This window comes from Berghia stephanieae, chromosome 12 (assembly GCF_034508935.2).
Source record: "Berghia stephanieae isolate SIO BIC M18660-M18661 chromosome 12, UCSD_Bste_1.3, whole genome shotgun sequence".
Lineage (NCBI taxonomy): Eukaryota > Metazoa > Mollusca > Gastropoda > Nudibranchia > Aeolidiidae > Berghia > Berghia stephanieae.
In genome coordinates, this window is record NC_088371.1 from 14,558,904 (window position 1) to 14,577,162 (window position 18,259).

The 18,259-nt window shown below is 33.5% G+C and overlaps 2 protein-coding genes across 6 annotated transcripts in view; one reads left to right on the forward strand and one right to left on the reverse strand.

Annotated features, from left to right (window-relative positions):
• Nucleotides 1-12,248, reverse strand: part of LOC144958355 (STE20-related kinase adapter protein alpha-like) — a 29,253-nt gene extending 17,005 nt beyond the window's left edge. The window contains exons 1-4 of one of the 5 annotated variants that reach the window (XM_078890308.1): nt 12,159-12,248; nt 9,283-9,340; nt 6,991-7,028; nt 1,846-1,897 (exon numbers count right to left, since the gene is read on the reverse strand). Coding sequence is in view for 2 of the 5 variants with exons in the window: in XM_078890303.1 (XP_078746429.1) it covers nt 9,283-9,294 (12 nt within the window). In the remaining 3 variants the exon portion in view is untranslated. Of the gene's footprint in view, nt 1-1,845; nt 1,898-6,990; nt 7,029-9,282; nt 9,341-11,863 lie in introns of all 5 variants that reach the window. The other 4 variants (XM_078890305.1, XM_078890307.1, XM_078890303.1 and 1 more) reach the window with 4 other exon arrangements.
• A 216-nt stretch (nt 12,249-12,464) lies between these two features.
• LOC144958356 (26S proteasome complex subunit SEM1-like) lies at nt 12,465-16,104 on the forward strand. The gene is made up of 3 exons (XM_078890309.1): nt 12,465-12,645; nt 14,127-14,223; nt 15,995-16,104. Exons 1-3 carry the CDS (start codon nt 12,573-12,575, stop codon nt 16,050-16,052), a joined length of 228 nt encoding a protein of 75 aa, XP_078746435.1. The 5' UTR covers nt 12,465-12,572; the 3' UTR covers nt 16,053-16,104.
• The last annotated feature ends 2,155 nt before the right edge of the window (nt 16,105-18,259 follow it).

Below are 18,259 nucleotides of genomic sequence, written 5' to 3' on the forward strand. Positions count from 1 at the left end.
GTGTTCCTTTGATAATTGATGAAGTCCACCTTGCTTAACCCTCTCCTTACCACCTATTGGAAAATCGTCACATTTGTTACGATGCAACCATCACTTTTCTCATCCAGATTTCCTTTCCTTTTTGCTAATCTATAAAAACTTGACATTCTGTAATAGAGTTCATATTGTCGAACAATATTACGTTTAGGATGTGCTTGTTGTTTTTCTGTTTTGAGTAAGAAATGTCTGTTTTTGTGTTGGGTGGGTGTGAAGTTTTGGGGGAAATTCTGAAAATGGCTGGTAAGGAGAGGGTTTTATTACATAGGTGACAATAATATGCCTGTTATGCCAACTACATGCTCAGAAAGGGACTTGGGGATCATCTTTGATAATAAATTGTGTTTTGATGAACATATATTATGTGATTGTATAAAAAGATCGAACAAGCTTGTAGGAATTATATACAGAAGATTTAGCTATCTTGATTTAAAAACGTTTGTCCAACTTTATAAGTCTGTCATAAGACCTTGTTTAGAGTATGGAAATAGTATTTGGAGTCCCTTATTTAAGCGACAGTCTGTTAACATTGAGAACGTACAAAGACTTTTGCCTGACATTCGTCATCTATCCTATTTAGAAAGATTATAGTATCTAAATTTGCCTTCACTAAAATATCGTAGAATAAAAGGTGATCTTATTCATATATTTAGACTTGTGCATGGTTCTTACAAGATAGATTATCATGATTTAAATTATTCGCATGTTACAAACACTAGGGGAGACAAGTTTAAGATATTTGTTGAAAGACGTAATTCATCTATGAGGAAAAATAATCTAATTCAAAGGACTGTGACAATTTGGAATAATCTAAAGTTTGAGACAAAAAATTCTAATTCAATTAATAACTTTAAGAATGCCATTGATAAAGATCTTACCAACACTATATTTGATTTTGATGAATAATGTAACAGGACATTGAATATTATTGTCTTTTGTATAAAAATTATTTGAAACTCTCAAATGTACAAGTCGGACATGTCAAATGAATGTAAATAGAGTAAATTATACTACGAATATTGAATAATGCACTTATTTATGTACTAGATATTTAATTTAATTCTCTATATTATCAATTAATTGACATTGAATACTAATTACACAATTGATAAATTGTATCTATGCATAAAAGTTACACAGAGCATTTGAAGGTTATTATAACCTATTAGCTCTTAAACGATACGAATTAAAGTGAAATAATCTTTCTGGTCCAGCAGTGTTGGCTTTATCAGGAGTCCATTGTAAATATAACATTTCTAAGGGCTTGATTTTCTCCACAAATCAACAAAACTCATAATCCACAACTGTTCGAAAACAATAAGCCTAAATGTTGGGATGCCAGTTACATAAGAGTATAAGTTCTTTTTATTGTTGCTCACGTCACTGCATTCACGCAATAGAACTATTGTTTACCTTCAAAGCTGTGAAAATGAATTAGGTTATACCATTTACAAAAAGAAAATGAAATATATGACGTATAATCATATCAATAAAACATAGCATAGCATTACAGTAGAATCCTCATAAGTCAACACCTCTTATTGGTCTCAAATTTTCTGTTCTTTATCTAAATATGTTCCATTGATAATGGATAAAGTCAACCTGGCTTAAAGTCAATCATTAGTTCTGGTCTGGCAGAGTTGACGTTATCAGGATTCCATTGTATATAAAAATTATAAGCACAAATGACTTTTTTTAAATTAACAATTCGAAACAAAACTCTCTATTTTTTTTAAAAAGTAGAAAAAAAATTGAATTTTTAAAAAGCATAATGAAAGCCAATTATGAATGCTGTAAAATTACATTTACCAGCTGTATATTATAATGGCACAAATTATTTTTGGGACGATCAGTTCTGTAGCTTCATCAGAAAATAAGATTTGTTGATAGATCAAAATGAATATCAGCAAAACAAAAAAATAATCATTTAATCGTGAAGACAAATACAACATACAATGAAAACAACAAATATTGAAATGAAATACGGTAAATCCAATCCAAACTGTTGCAACGTCAACATTGAACATAAACGAAACATTTGTGTGGAGTGAGACAGTGTCAGGATATGGCTCTGATCATCTAGGGACACCTTGTAAAGCACTTTGAGCACGTTGTGTGGACATTGTGCTATATAAATGTTCAAGTTTCAAGTTTTTTATCATAATCATTAAAACAGTGAAAGGTTTTCTAATAGGTAAATACAGTAAATACATTTTTAGAAGAAAAAACTCTGGATTTTAAATTTGTCAACAAGCACTTGAGACAAGCATTTTCATGTATGTCTTCTAAAACTTAAAAGTGCATTTTTCTATCCAAATTACAATTAGTAGTTAGCAACACTTGCAAAGCTGGTCACAATCAACGAATATGAGATCAAAAAGTAATAAGGAATATTTTTTTAATGCACGCTACAGAGATTTGACACATCTGTAAAATGTTGAACCTTACAATTTTAATTTTCGCAATGAATAAATAAACAAACAATTTTTTTAAAAAGAGCAAACAATTACAAACGAGAAAAAAAAAAAAAAAGGAATTCCACATATTTTAAAACAGAAATGAAACAAATAGATGGGCAGTTTCAGTATTATACAAATGATTCCCCACAGCGAGAAACTAAATCAAGTGTAATAAAATGCCAGATTAAAAAAAGCCAAATAAAAAAACATGGGAAATGTTGTTGTTTTTTTTTAGAAAGCTCAATTGTTAGTTTTGTGGGAAAGGAACAAGCGGATTTATATCATGAGAAAAAAATAAAACAATAAAACATGAATATTAAAAACAAAATTGGCCATTTAAAAATATATTTTTACTTCATTTCTGGAATTGAATATCTTATATGCTATATTAGTTGCTTATGACTACGTATTTAAAATTGATAAGGCCAATTGTTGCACTTGTTTTCACTAACAAGATCTCAACATTAAAATCCAATCAAAAGACCAAACCTCAAATTCCTTTGATAAAATATTTAAGAAATACAAGTGTAAACTCTTCTGGTTTTGAATGTCTGCTGTTAGTAGTTTAGTCAATTGCCTTGATTCCTGTTAATAAATAGCTTTCTATGACACTCTGCCTTAGTTCAAAATTGCCCCCACCCCACCTCACTCAGGTCAACAGTGCTTGTTGGCTCGGTCTAATATCCATCTGATGGGGGAATGGACCAGCAAAGCATCAGCAACTATCTAAAGGGTAGCAAGCCATAATCTCCTTCTTCTTCTTCTTCTTCTTACAAACAGCCTCTTGCATATACAACGCTGAAAACTTAATTGTACCACAGTGGTATTGAATATCTCCACAACTGTTGTTTTCCTAAATGCTCGTGATAATTTATTCCACATGCTTTTTTTTTTTAAAGGGAATGTTGGTGGAATCTTCGTTTTGAATCTGGTAATTGACAGTTTAAAGTCATCTCTTCTCTTCTCTGGTAATTATGTAGCTTCACAGTTGTCTTTTGCATTGCTGTAGGAACGGCCACTGAAGATGTTCAAGCATTCAGGTTGCAATTTTTCTCGTGTTTTCTTGCTCCCCATCACATGTGCTTTATCCATTTGGACATTCTCTATTTTTTATATTTCACTCGATAATAGAATCTCACAAGAGTTATACAGCATTTGGATTTTACCTCTTCTGGGTAAGTGATGTTGCTTGGCACAAAGGTAGTGACGTTGTGGGCTTTTTTTCTTTGTTGATGTTTTTTGTTTTTTTTTTTTGGGGGGGGGGGGGGGGGGGGGGGTTGAGGGCAGGGGTTAGTAATGCAGTCTGTTGTGTGGCTCTATGAAAGGTATTTCCACCTTTAATGTCGATGTCCAGATAATCAGGTTTTTCATTTCGAAATAAAGATATTTTTCCAAAATCAAAAGGAAAAATTTTTAAAAATTTTATAAATCTATAAATTCAAGAATTAGTATTTTTAAGAACAGAGCGGGGAGTTGCCTGAAAATACTATTGAAAGAGTTATAATGGAGAGGCTTCGGTTGGGAACAATATATCCAAAACCTCTCCATTATCTCTTTTTCATGAGTATTTTTAAGAACAGTAATTCAAGTATCAATCTGGATCAAGAAAGAAGTGAGACAATCAGAATGAAACGCCTTTGATAGGATATCCAATAGAAATGTGCCAAAAGGAACATTAAAAGCTTCTAAGAGGAGTCCTATAAGTTGTGCAAATATCACTAAATTATTAGGAATAAAATCAAGGAAAAGAGGGAACTAAAAAATCTTTGTAGAATTGGGGGTTTTTTTTTAAAGACCCTAAAAATAATTGGATAATGCCATGTAAAAAAAACAAAACATTTTCAAAATAGCAATTAAACTGATCTGTTCTTTCAGGGAAAAAAATGCGCTTAAAAATGCCATTCATCCGAATTACAATGGGCATGGTGCAAGCAGTTGAAATACACTTTATTAATGTGCGTAGTTATATGTTTTACAACAGAAATGAGACATTTAGTCTCTGTGTTACCAATAAAAGTCAAAAATAGAAGGACAAAGTATATATATTAATAGTGTTAGAAAGAAAATATGTTGGTGTATTCTTGAGATAGACACGAACAGCTACGGAGCAGAGAACAGCCTGCCACAGATACATAAGGGTTGGGGGTGAGAATGTAATTCTTATATCAAATAACTAAAGTAAGTTATCAATTTACCCATTTTGTGTGTTTCTTTTAATCTGGCCAGGACAAATTATCAAAGTGCTAATATGGTGAAAATTTGACTTTAGGAATCTCTCTGTAATTAGGAAGAACAGGACAATCAATTTTTCAATTATAATTTACCACTTCAATCAAGACAAGATGCCCCCTCCATTAAAATAAGTTCTTATATGTGCCTTCATGAGAAGTAATTACTTATGTGCATACTGCAATGTTGTAAGTTGTAATCACCAAAACAAAAGCAACAAAATACAACCAAAACAAAGAGTATGGCAAAGTTGATCACTATGACCTATAAACCTGTGCAGGAAAACGACACACAAAGAAAGTAAGAAATGACATTCATTTCCATTTCAAATTTTACAATTTCATTTCATATGTAAATTCAATCAGTGACAAATTAGGGAGCAGGTACTGGTATATACCAACAAGTCGTGGCTAATTTTTTTGGATTGTTTTTTTTTTCTTGCATTTTTGTATTGTTTAACATTATAATGTTTAATCAGAAGGTCAGTCTTCAGATCATGTCCACAATGAGTGAAAGTGGGTGGTTTTACCATACCGCAGTGATACAGAGTGGCTACAGTAAAACAGAACCCAGAACATAGACTATTGACCACCATCTGATGTCCCCTTGTATCGGTATAGATCCTGTGCTGCCAATCCTTACACACGTAAAAGTGTAAAACGGAGAGCCAAAATGAGTAAGATTTTGATCAAATGTGTAAAATACTGAAAACCATAACGAACTTTAATTCTGATGATGGGCAACAAGATCATACTAGCAATATCATAATCGATATTTAGATTAATTAATGAATAAACTTACTCATTGACAATATTAATCAACATATAAATCAGATATGGTCAAGCCAGATAATATTTTAATGAACAGCATAATCCACAGGATTCGATAATAAATCAACATTCACTAAAAGAGAGACTTGCAAAAAAAAAAACTGTTTAAATTATAGAAATTGAACAATGCGTAATATCTCCAATAAAAAGTGTACAATGAATGAAAATGCGTAAAAATACACATATTTTACGTAAGGTTGGCAGCACTGTAGATCGCGGGAAGTTTCTCTCCAAGTTCAATAGAAATGACGTCTCCACCCCAAGGAGCCTTGAACTTTCAAGTTGAACTCCATTACAGAATTGCATCCCCTTCTGAATTCAGGGAAGCTAAGTAGCTACTGGAGCTACCAGTATTTCAGTTACAGCTTGTATTTTCGGCATTTCATGTCGGGGAAAGATCATACAGATCCAATATTTACTTATTTATTCATATTTCTAATTTCAATTACTCCAATATACCCTGAGTAATATGCAGAAAGATCCAACAATTTAAAAAAATTTGGAATTGAGGATAAGGGGAAAAAAAAGAGAGAGAGAGAAAAAAAAAAAAGGGGTGGGGGGGGGGGGCTGTCTGCATTCCTTCTCTATTTTACTCAGCAAATTGCCAATATTCGTCTCCCACCGGACAAAGAGAGGCTGAAATGCTGACATAACCGAGCCTCATTCTTTGGATGTTACTGATAGCATTCTGACACTATGTGCATTGATTTATGGAGCGGGACAGTGTCTGCAGGGGTGTCTGGTTGGTATCCTAAATAGACCTTTAGAAGACTGCTGAGTTTCTAGGCAACATCATCAAGACAGACCAAATAAGCAACACAAAAGACCAGCGCAATTCCCAGGAACTTAAGATTTAGATCATATGGGAGCAACAGGTCCTCAACGTGCATTTTTAAGTTGAGGGGGAAAGCAGTTGAAGATTCCTTCTGTCACACCACAACAGTTTCTTTTCTTCATGTATCTTGAAAATGATTGGTCTTCATTATGCACCATTAATTTCACTAAGACAGCCTACACGCAGGACTACATGGAATAAACCTGCTGAATCCTTATTCATATGAAGGTTTTGAGTGTCAAAATTTCTGTCAATTTTGTCTGTCACATTTATGGCTTTGTCCAAAATAATATTATGACTAAAATTATCATTTCACAAAAGGAGAGATTCCATATAATTCAAATTTCCTGGACCTAAAATGCATTTTCATAATGTAGAATATGGCAACTTTTCATAGGGTGTATATTATATTAGGTGGGGGGGGGGGGGGGGTGTGTTAGACGTTAGGAGGAAGAACTTTCTCAACCCTGCATCAGGACATCAATAAAGCACATTAATAAAAGTGATTGTAAAATAATATAAATAATTGAAGTATTAAATGAAATGTAATGAACAAAAAGAATAAAATATATGATACACTGCTGGATTAAAGAAATTTCACCTTCTCTTTCAATAAGCTAAATCTGTATTCGAGTCCACCTGAAAAAAGGTTCCAATATGAGTCGTTCAAACCGTTACCAATATCTTTTTAAAACAATAAAACATGAAAAGAATATGACAGATGCTGTAAAAACAAATCTGCCAATTGCAATAGTTTACTGCCATACTCTAAAATACAAAAAAAAAAATAAATAAATAAATAAAAAAATAAAAACAGCACATTATTAAAATTTTTTACTCGTCCTTCAAATATTGATCAATCAAAATGTCTCTAATCTTATCAAAAACTCTCAAACTTGGGACTTCAAGGATTTGACAAGATGAATATGACAGACAATTTAATCGATTCATATTTGAAGAAAGAGTTTTCTGACCAAAATTTCTTTAATGTGTTATTCTCTGAGTATGGCCGTTTAATGAATGCCTAATTCGGGGCTGCTCACCATCAACTAGTAAAATGCTAGCACAGTCAAGTTAATAACTGAGTTAATTATGTACCAAATGTTTTTCAAATTAGGAATTATTTTTTTAATCAATACATTTTAATTAGCTAGTTAAATCACATTTCATTAATATTGTAACTTTTTGTTAACGACTTTATTTCAAAAACAAAAGAAATGAAGAATTATCAATTAGGATTAATGATGCCAGACTCAAAATGTTTTGAGAATATTGTTGTATGCAGTATTTAAAGATGTAATACCATCTTTTTTCAATGCTACTTTAACATTGACAAAATGAAAATGAGAGTCTCTCAAAATACATAACTAACTGGGCACCAGCTCGACCAAAGGCCCGCAGCATACAGAAATCATCAAAACGTATCTTTGAAGTAAAATTAGATTCTTTTGTAAATTAAACAACTGACTGAATGCAACTATTAATGCCATCTCACCCCCCTTCCCCCCCCCCCCCCCCCCCCTAATTATGCAACTTCGCCTAAAAAAAACACAATGAACAGAATATGCCTATCACAAACAAAAAATTTTATGCTATGAAAACCAGAACCTCTGTTCGAATATCTGTTCCCACAGGATTCAATCAACTGGGTAAAATGTGACTAAAAACAGGAAGTGGACAATAATCTCTTTTAAGCTTCAAGAACACTATGCATGCACAATTCACAGGCCGCTTAAGCCAATATTTCAGAAAAATAGTGGGATAAAGCGCATGGTGAACATAATTTAAAAGCTTACCAATATAACAACATGTATAAATCACATAGGTGAATAAAAAAAATAAAAATTAAAAATGAATAGATAAATACATAAATAAACAATAAATAAATTGATAAATTATTGAATAAATAAACAACTATATAAATATATAAATAAATCAGGCGTTGTGGAGTTGGATCAGCTACCAAAAATTTTTTTAAACATTGACTTCAAATCAGCATCTAAACTAAAAGTAAACAATATATAAAAAGTGAAAACGTTGACTTAAGCGGCTTGCAAAAATGTGGACAATATAGAATTAAAATGTAAGATATCAGGACATAAATCTGGAACATGATGAGTTGAAATGCCCAGAAATTTAGATGGTGATCAAGACGTAAAAACTAAGCCAAAAAAAAAAAAAAAAAACTTTGAATGAGGCACCATCAATAATGTTAATCTAACAAAAAGACTAAAAAATTGCTTTAAAAATAACAAAAACAAAAACAATTTTACACATTTATCTCCTTCCTTTCCTCCACTGAAAAATCTGCAAACTGACGTTTCATTTCTTGTGTGTAAAAATAAAAATATCAAAGGGACAATTTTTTTTGTTATTCATATACATTTTTTAAAATATATATATTTATAACGTTGTTCCACTTAAAGTCATTGATAGAGGACGATAAAACTTATGACTTTAAGTGAATTGTCTTAATCTGAGCTGATGGGAATCAATGTGTGAAATATCAAAATTTGTGCGCATGCAATTTATTGTGTGCGTATGTGTATCCTATCAACAAAGACAATTTATATTGCTGTTTAATATACCTAAGAGTGAATATAAACCTTAAATAAAGTTATAAATGACTGAGTCACAACTAATTAAAAAGTAAGTCCATAATCTATGGAAAAGTCAATTACCCTTTAAGGAAATTTAGATGATTTTCAAGACAAAATGAATATAATTGAACTATAGCTATGAGTATGAGCATTAAATATCATTATTATTAAGAAAGAATAAAAGAAAGAAAACTTGTAATGACCAATTTATTATTTTTAAATACAAAATTTTATAAGATCAAGGTAGCTAGATTAATGTTAATAAAAATTTTAATAGCCATATTGTAACTTACAAGAAACGACATTGGTTTGGTGTGTTGATTCTTTGCTGTGGACTTTAGCTTTATTTATCTGATTTAGGATGATAAAAATAAGAGTAACAGTAAACTGCAGGTTGCCTGATCACAAGTCAGTGATATCACCTGATTAATCATAAAAACAGAATTTTCCACAATCACTGTCTCACATCCAGTCATAGACCACGCTTAGTATTGCTGGATTTTGTGACAAAAGTAGCCACACATAGATTAGCATAGAGATTGTTGTGTCCTTGTGTATAGAATTGTTCACACATTACGACTCAGGTGTGAATGTGTACCCTGCTATCGACAAAGCTGGATATTGCAAGAGTGTTTGTATGTACATAAATGATATCTAACAGGTAACTGTGCAGTATAAAATGGAATTATAGTTCTATCTTGACCATAGGGAAAATAAATAAAACATTGTGAAAAGCATTTAGCATGTTAATCTAAGGGAAATGCACCATATAATTGTTCTTATTTATTTTTTTAATCTTATTTTATTTTAATTATCTCAAAATTATGCATTTCAACTATGATCGCAATGTACATAAATAATATGAGCTACATCTTATCCCATCATTTTATTTTCATTATAATCTAATACGCTTGCCATTTGAATTAATAAAATTTCATTCACACATATTTTCAATCTGGATATATTGGTGCACATTCTTTTTATCATAATAGAATGATTTCACACAAAATGTCCTTTTGTAGAAAAAAACATTTCTAGAAATTGGTCCTTTTTTGGGCAAGATTTTTTTAAAAATGACTGTCATTTCTCTTAACTTAATGCAGCATAAAATATTTGTCGAAATCACTCCATTCAGCAAGGATCACATCTTTATGACAATCCTGCAAAAGATATGCGTAGTCTTAAACGTTTGGCTCAACGTGTTTCAAGACTCTCTCATTTACATTGATATTCCGCAGTCCGCTTACTCTCGAGGACCAGAAAAATGTGTTTATCTTATCCAAGGTTTATCTTATCCAAAACTCAACCCTTCAGTGACACAAATTTTTGTTTAATCTATTTCTTATCCCCCTAAGAGTCATTAGAGCAATTGTTTACAATGTAACAGGAATACAATGATCTTAATGATTTTACATTGCCGTATTGATACATTTTTCCTGATATTCAAAGTTGTGTAAAACTGTCTGTGAATGATACAATGCAAGCTATATGAGACTCTGTAATTATAAACTATTGTAAGGCATTTAAAGGATAATTCCTATTACTAATTAAGCCTTTAGTAAGATAAGATAATGCTTGGAAAGGCAGAGAGAGAATGAATAAATAAAAACATAGTTGGGAGAGTTCAGACCCTATCATAACTTGTCACCTTGTCTAGACTAATAGTTCAATGACTGCCAGTCTCATTCTGATAATGAATACCAATTGGCGAGACCTTGCAGATAACCTAGAGTGGGAGGTAGGCGACTACTTGACCAACTTCACAGTGGAAGATGTGTGCATGAAGAGGGATGAGTAGTGATGATAGACAAAGGCACAAACATGGGGGCTATGGCACAAACACCATCAAGTGTATGTGTGTCATGTGGCCTCATGCTTGTGAATTTAAGTGAGTGTCTTTGTGCACACAAAACCACACACTCAAATATATTGTTTCTTGGTTGCATTAAGTGCATGTATTGCGCGATGAGGAGACAAATATGAAATGTAGGTGTGCGCGAGGGGGGGGGGGGGGATGATTGAGAGTTCATTATAGAAGAGTTTCTTATCCAGAAAGCTCAGGGATGAAGTTTATCTTACAAATTTTAAATGGCAAATGATTTAGAGCCTTAAATTTTATTTCATGTGAGATCTTATATATTATACTAAACTTATATCCTTAACGCAGTTTATTATTAATAAAAGCGGACTGCAGTGTTGTGAGTTGTGTATGTCGTTCGGGCAACGCAATCGGTTAATTGTAGCATCCCTTAATCTGAAAGAGTTCTGCATAACGGTGCTGTTACAATTAAATGGCTTGCATTGTATTACTCATAGTACTAAGTACTAGTCCAGTCACAGATTCAGCGAAACATTCATCCACAAGTCAAGTCACAAGACGACAGGGATCAACATTTAACAATGAATAAATAAATAATGTATAAAAAAGGAATGTAAAGTATATTATACAGCCACTTTTATAATCTCTCTCTGTTAGCATGATCCCTCTAAATCTTGATTCTACCAGCACCACCAGAGGACACAGATTCAAACTCTCTAAGGAAAAGTGTTCTCTAAACCTTAGGCAGAATTTTTTCTCAGTTCGGGTAGTCGACAAAATGAAAATGGAACCGCCTGCCTGCAACAGTTGACGCCCCTTCATTGCAGGCATTCAAGTGCCGTCTTGATGCTCATTGTGAAACAGAAAAATACTGTTTGTAAAGTTAAATTCAGACACCTCCTTCCACTATGTGGCATGCCCAGTTTTGAGAGACCTGAATTAAATACATTCACGAATGCACAAGAGTGAGCAGATAAAACGCTGTAAAAGCCTACATAAATCTGGACTTATAACTTATATCATATCATATCATAGCCTTTACTACTTTAACTCACTGAACTGTGGTGACAGTGACAGGACTGACTGTGGTGACTGTGACTGTGGAATGAATGTGATTCCGATCAAGTCTTATACTTTAATTTTAAAAATAATTTTTAGAGAAGAGCTCAGTTTTTTTGTTTGTTTTTTTTGTTTTTACAGAATAAGACTAAGATATCTTCAAGAAATTAATGCCAAATTCTTGACCAAGGATGATGTTTAGAACTGGGGTATTATCATTATTTTGGTCCATTGAATGATTGCCGATTATTACTAGATATCTTACATATTACAAATTACCCACAGGATTACCTTGTATTGATTCAATACTATTGAATAGTGTCCAGAGCATTGAATGAAGTTGCCTAGTTATTGGTGAATGACCTCCCTTTTCTCGTCATGCAATGAAAATATCGAATGATTGTCAAAATAATAAGTAATTCTTGATTAACTCTTAACTAAACCGATGAACATTTTGATTTTCACAAGGATGGATAATTGTTTCTAATTGTTTAGATAAAGATGCTTCCTGATTGTATTATTTTGAACGATATCAATAAAACTGAATGGGAATATCTGAGAGGAATAAAGTTCGAATACCTTCTGAGAGGATAACAAGGGAAGTACATACTTTCCATTTCTTCCTTCAGTTCAACATCAAAATCGAAAGTCATTCCCTTCTTTGTTTTTCCTCTGTGGCCAGTCACAATTTTTCTCCCATAAATAATGTCCAAAACAAATAATCCTGATCTCGGTCTTCTTGAGGAAGATGATGAGTTTGAGGAATTTCCTGCCGAGGGTATGTAAACAGGAATTGTAAGAGATCTGAAGTTGCCTTAGAACTTAGGCTGGCTTAGGCTTAGCCTTTACTTTAACTTTAATTTTAATACTTTATTTAAATTTAACTTTAGCCTTTGCCTTTAGCCTCAGCTGGCGTTAGTAAAAGAAAATAAAAAATTTCCACAATTGGAATTGAATTCACTACCTTCAAGGTTAGAGTCTGACAGCTTTTTAACCACTGTGTGCTACAGAACCTCTTGACTTTTCTCGAACATTATTATTATTATTTTGCCTTCAAATTCAATGCAACTTCTATTTTCTATTTCTGGTTTTAAATTTCGATTTTTTTTACGAAGTGACTATGCTCGGGAAAATAAACTTGATTTCTTTTTTCCGAATGGATTCCGTTCTCAAGATTTTTTTTGTTATTTGCGAGAGTGTCTGAATGTGTTTATATGAATATGCATTTTTTAAAATCTTTTTTTTTGGGGGGGGGGGGGTTCTTTTGCCAGTGCTTGGGCGCTCTGACTTTTATTCTCAACTTTCAGTTAGACTTCTATCTTGAGTTTGTGCTATCCTGTCTTTTAACCTCTGTTCCCATCTTGAGACTTTCGCTTTGTTATTTAGGTTTACTTCTGTTCTCTCTTTGACATTACAGCGCGAAGTACAAAAGTGAACGCGCCATGGAGTATTCACAATAGCACAATCCGTCTTTGTCAACAACATGCCTTAAAAACGCTAGCTTGATGATTCATGAGAATTCCCTGTCCACTCTGTTTGAGCATTTACTTTTGCATTGACATCGCGTCAGTAACCCATGAGCTACAGGAGGCGAGCTGACCATTCAGAGAAATAGAGTTCAAGTTTATTTTCCTGAGCATTCGGAGTAATAGAGCCAGTCTATTTTTTAGTTAACAAAGAGGTAATTATGTTACTATCAAATACAGGAACAGAGCATCCTGTGGAATTTGCAAGCAGTAGTTAGTAATTGGCCAGTTCTGTGTTGATAGATTTAGACCACCTTTCCATTTAAGTTTAAGTTCCTATTCTTTTGCAACGTGGGTCCAAGTCCGCCATTTTATATGTATTTTTTTTGTTTTGTTTTGTTTTGTTTTTCCCTCAGTAAATTTTGTTTCTGAGCAAAGGTTTTTTTTATTTTTTATTTTTGTGATCTGATTCCCCTGCTCTATCTCTGAGGTAGATGCAATTCTCTCTCACTCTCTCCCTCCCTCCCTCTCTCTCTCTCTCTCTCTCTCTCTCTCTCTCTCTCTCTCTCTCTCTCTCTCTCGTCACTAGCACGATGGTGTTTGCTGTCCTAGTTATGAAAAAAAAAATGGACGCTTTTTCAATTGTTCTGTTCTGAAAAATGTGCTGTCTGTATCTGGGACTGATGGAGGATGTTATCTTGTGGTCGCAAAGCTTGCTGTAACTGAAAAATAAGTGACTTTTATTGTGATTATCCAAATGGGTATTGATCTTTATTTTTTTTCTCTCTCTCAGATTGGACAGGAGAAGAAGAGAACCCTGATGACATTAATGTTTGGGAAGATAACTGGGATGATGATAACATCGGTGATGATTTCAGCGTACAGCTTAGGTAAGAATTTCAGCTTCGTGGTCTTGTGGTATAACTGTCAGTATCTGTAGGTCCCTGGTGTTCTGCTGTGGCCAGCACTAGGTTGAGTTCTTGAAACATTTTAAAGGCTTTTTATTCTCATGCGTTTATGGTATTCAGATATGTGAGATTTGTATCTGGCCGATTGTGTCGAGCAAAATAATTTTTAAAACAGTACTCTGAAATTGATGTCGAAAATGTGTTCCAAGATGGGTAAAAAAAATTTTGATTCAGATGCCATCAGATAATAAAAATTATCAATGTTATATTACCGGATCAAAAAGACTCATTCGATTGGATAAGCTGTGTCGTACAAGCAGTGAATTATTGCAGAGACCCGTGTTACCATATTGTGTTTCCATTAAAAAATTCACAGTGCCCTTCGTCATCATTCCTGACAAAACGAAACACGACTGCTTTCTTTTATATAGAGCATTTACATAAAGACTTGTTGCCTGTTTGCAAAAGGCTGTACCAAATAACGATTTCATTGTTATTCAAGATGGAGCTCTTCCTCTCACCTCTAGGCCTTATCCGGCATCACTTGCAGCTTAAAAAATTCACTTATTTGCATTGCAGCCGCATAATCTGCAAATTTTTGAGATTTTGCAAAGAAAAATAAAAAAATTTGTTTTGATTTTTAAAAAGACAAATTTTTAAATTTTCTTTTAATTTGATAACTCATGTAGATTTATTTGGCTGGTATGCCAATTTGCTCTGCGATGATTTTCTGTTGCCCGCCATACTTTTCAACTGCATCGATCAGCTCAATCTTTCTTTTCAGCAATAGGATTGTCAACCCTCTGTTTGCCATTTAAGTTGTAGACTTGACTTGAATTCTTGATAGAATTGATACCTACTAATAAAGAGGGTCATTAGATAGAATCGCCTCGGATTAGAAGAATTTTTTTTTTTAAATCTTTACTTGAATGGATAAATAGAATAAATGGATAATAAAATTCCCTTTATTCATCCCATGTGGGACATTATTCTCTTGGGTCAATTCCAAGGAAAAACTGGAATAGCCCAGACGTCAACCGCATTGCAAATCGAGCTAGGGCGAGGTGACTTGCTCAAGGCCACAGAGCACATTGGCAGGTGATCGAACTCAGTACCTTTCGGGCACGAAGCAAAGACTGTACTGTTGAGCCATGCTTAGCCCCTGAAGTTGCACGATGTAAAATGTGAACTGGATAAATGAAAGCTATTCGATACTGCATATATGTGCATTGCGCACGGGTGTCAGGCAAAGCTTTTTTAACCAATGGAAATACCTGTTTATTTGTGATTTTATTGTGGTCATGAGTGATAAGAACATCTACTTATGTGGAGCATTTTTTTACTATTGTTATAGAGGAAGAAGGGGGGGGGGGGACAAGGGAATAAATCGACTTAAGCAACGTCCGCCTATCCCGAGTGCAATGTATTCAGTTAATTTGATTTTCTAATTGGTAAGAAGACTCCTATCATTGTCAAACAATTGAACCTAAAAGAATAAACATTTAAGAGACAAATGTTTCTATTTTGTCATGGTGATTTCAGCAGTATTGAAATTATTAAATTGTTGAAATTTTGTATAAGAAAATTTTCAATTGCAGAAAATTGTGTAAAAACTACAGCAATTTGGCCTGAATAGAATAGACGCACTAAACTGCCAAACAGGGGACAATTTTTCTGACCCGCCAGATATACAATATGCTTAACTTTTAATCTTTTTCATTATAATTTTCTTTTTTTTCATTTTGTTTCACAGAGCTGAATTAGAGAAACAGGGAAAGAATCCTGATGGGTCGGAGCCTATGAAGTCGTAGCAAAGGATCATTGATTGTTTTGTTGGGTTTTTTTTTTTATTTTCATTTAAATCATCATCATCTGTTTATTATTATTCATAAAGATCAGCCATCATTCTTTAATATCACAAATTGTGTCATTTATTACAATGATTTGCAAAGAATTATTCATTTCATTTGGTCACATTTTTTTTTTCACACCAATCATCATCATTGATTTATTTATTTATTTTAGTTTATTTTTTAAAATCATTTGTCATTCTTTAAAATAAAATATTATGTTTTATTAAAAGTCATTTGTTTGATGCAAGTTCATTGGTGTTCGTGTTATGGTCAGGATTGTTAACATTCATTTAGTATGATGGTGGAGAGATTTGCTGGGTGGGGTCTTTTGACCTCCCATGGTAGGCAGGGCGGTCACTCTTGTTGTGTCCACTATCTCCCTGTATCTGTTTTTCCTTTTCCAGGTTGCTTTCCCTCTTTGTCTTGGAATGAGGTTGCTTAGCTTTGTCCCTATTTCTCTGGTGGGGTCCATGGAGCCAGGGTTTATCCCGGTTTCTATGGCCTGAAACAGACAATGTGATATATTACAATCCCTTGGACAGGACACTAGTCTACCACAAAGTACTCTTCATCAGATCTAATAGAAGCAGCTGTACTCAAGCACTGCTTGGGGGGGGGGGGGGGGGGGGGGGTAGTCAGAAAAAAAAATCAAGACTGCACCTGGTGTCAGCGGCAGCTCATCACCACAAATTGAGTGAGGGAGAGATGGCTTACATTGCCTTCCCCATCCTCTCCATCAAGTTGTTTTTAACATGCCACGGTATCCTCGAACCTTTATGAGTGTCCCGATGAGTTTGAGTTGGAGGAAACCGTGCTGGAGTGCATTGTATTTTGGTCTGAGTTCGTGCTGGGTACATTATTATTAGTGGAATATTTCCCAAACCATACTGTTGCAGCCTCAATATCACCCAGATGCGTGTTAAGTCCTCAAGTTGGCAAAAATGAACCAGTTGACCAAGAGAAGACTTCAAATATTATTATGTACACTTTACTGGGTATTCTACTGTAATAGGCTTATGAAAAAGAGGGCATTGGTGTCTCTATACACATGTCATTGAAAAGGTCAAATAATCAAAAAAGCCAACCCCATATATTAGCTTATTCCAATATCAATCAAGATATTTGTTGCCCCTCTTTCTACAAAGCGCTTGTGATATTGATATTGCACTTTTGGACTATGCAAGCTCAGTTTTGTTTCCTTGATTAAAGAAAAATACAACGAGCAAATTAAGGCCATAGAACAGCGGCCTGGACTGAGATCCCTAGATTTTGAGGAAAGACTGGAGAAACTGAAGTTACCAATGTTGAAAAACATGATATAAGGGGGGGAGCATGTTAGAACTTGTAAACAATATAACAAGTGATAAAGATGACCGAGGAAAGATTTCTCGATAAGAAAAGATATTAGACGTAACAAAAAAAAAAAAAAAACTTCACACACATAGACCAAGAGAAAACAGTTTCTTATGAGTGAGAACAACTCAATTATAACAGTTTACCAGTAACAGTAACAGATTCTGTTATGAAAGCAAAACCCCGAAAAACCTTCAACTTGAGACTAGAAAATGTTTGGTCTGACCAAAATGTCTTGTATAATTACAAATGTACACTATAGTAGATTGTAAAAATGGAAAATTCATAACAGACAATGAAGAATAAATAAGAGGATCTACGAGGAACTGTTCTGGAAACAATCCATAAGTAAATACTGAAGAGATAGGGGGTGTGATGTGGGATGGTACTAACTTATGACAATATGTAACATTATGTACATAAATATGTCCTCTAACCAGAATTGTTTTCTAATTGACAAGTAAATTTCTCATAACTGTTAAAGTTTCTCGAGTTGACGAAGAGATTGAAGTAATATGCGAATGAATCACTCTTTACTTTAATTTAAAAATAAGAACTTGGTCTTGCAAATTGTGAACAAAACAGAGCGAAAGATAGCAGAATGGCGAATGTACAAAGTATTGTTCCGTAGACTAGGAGTAGTAGTAGCATTAGCAGTTGTATTAATATTAGTAGTAGTAGTAGATGATGATCATAATGATAATAATAGCAATGTTTGATTTTTTTCTTCTTATAATGATAATTATAATAGGCTGAACAGAAAAAAATTGATACTCCTCCACCCCCTCCACTAATAATAATAATTATTATTA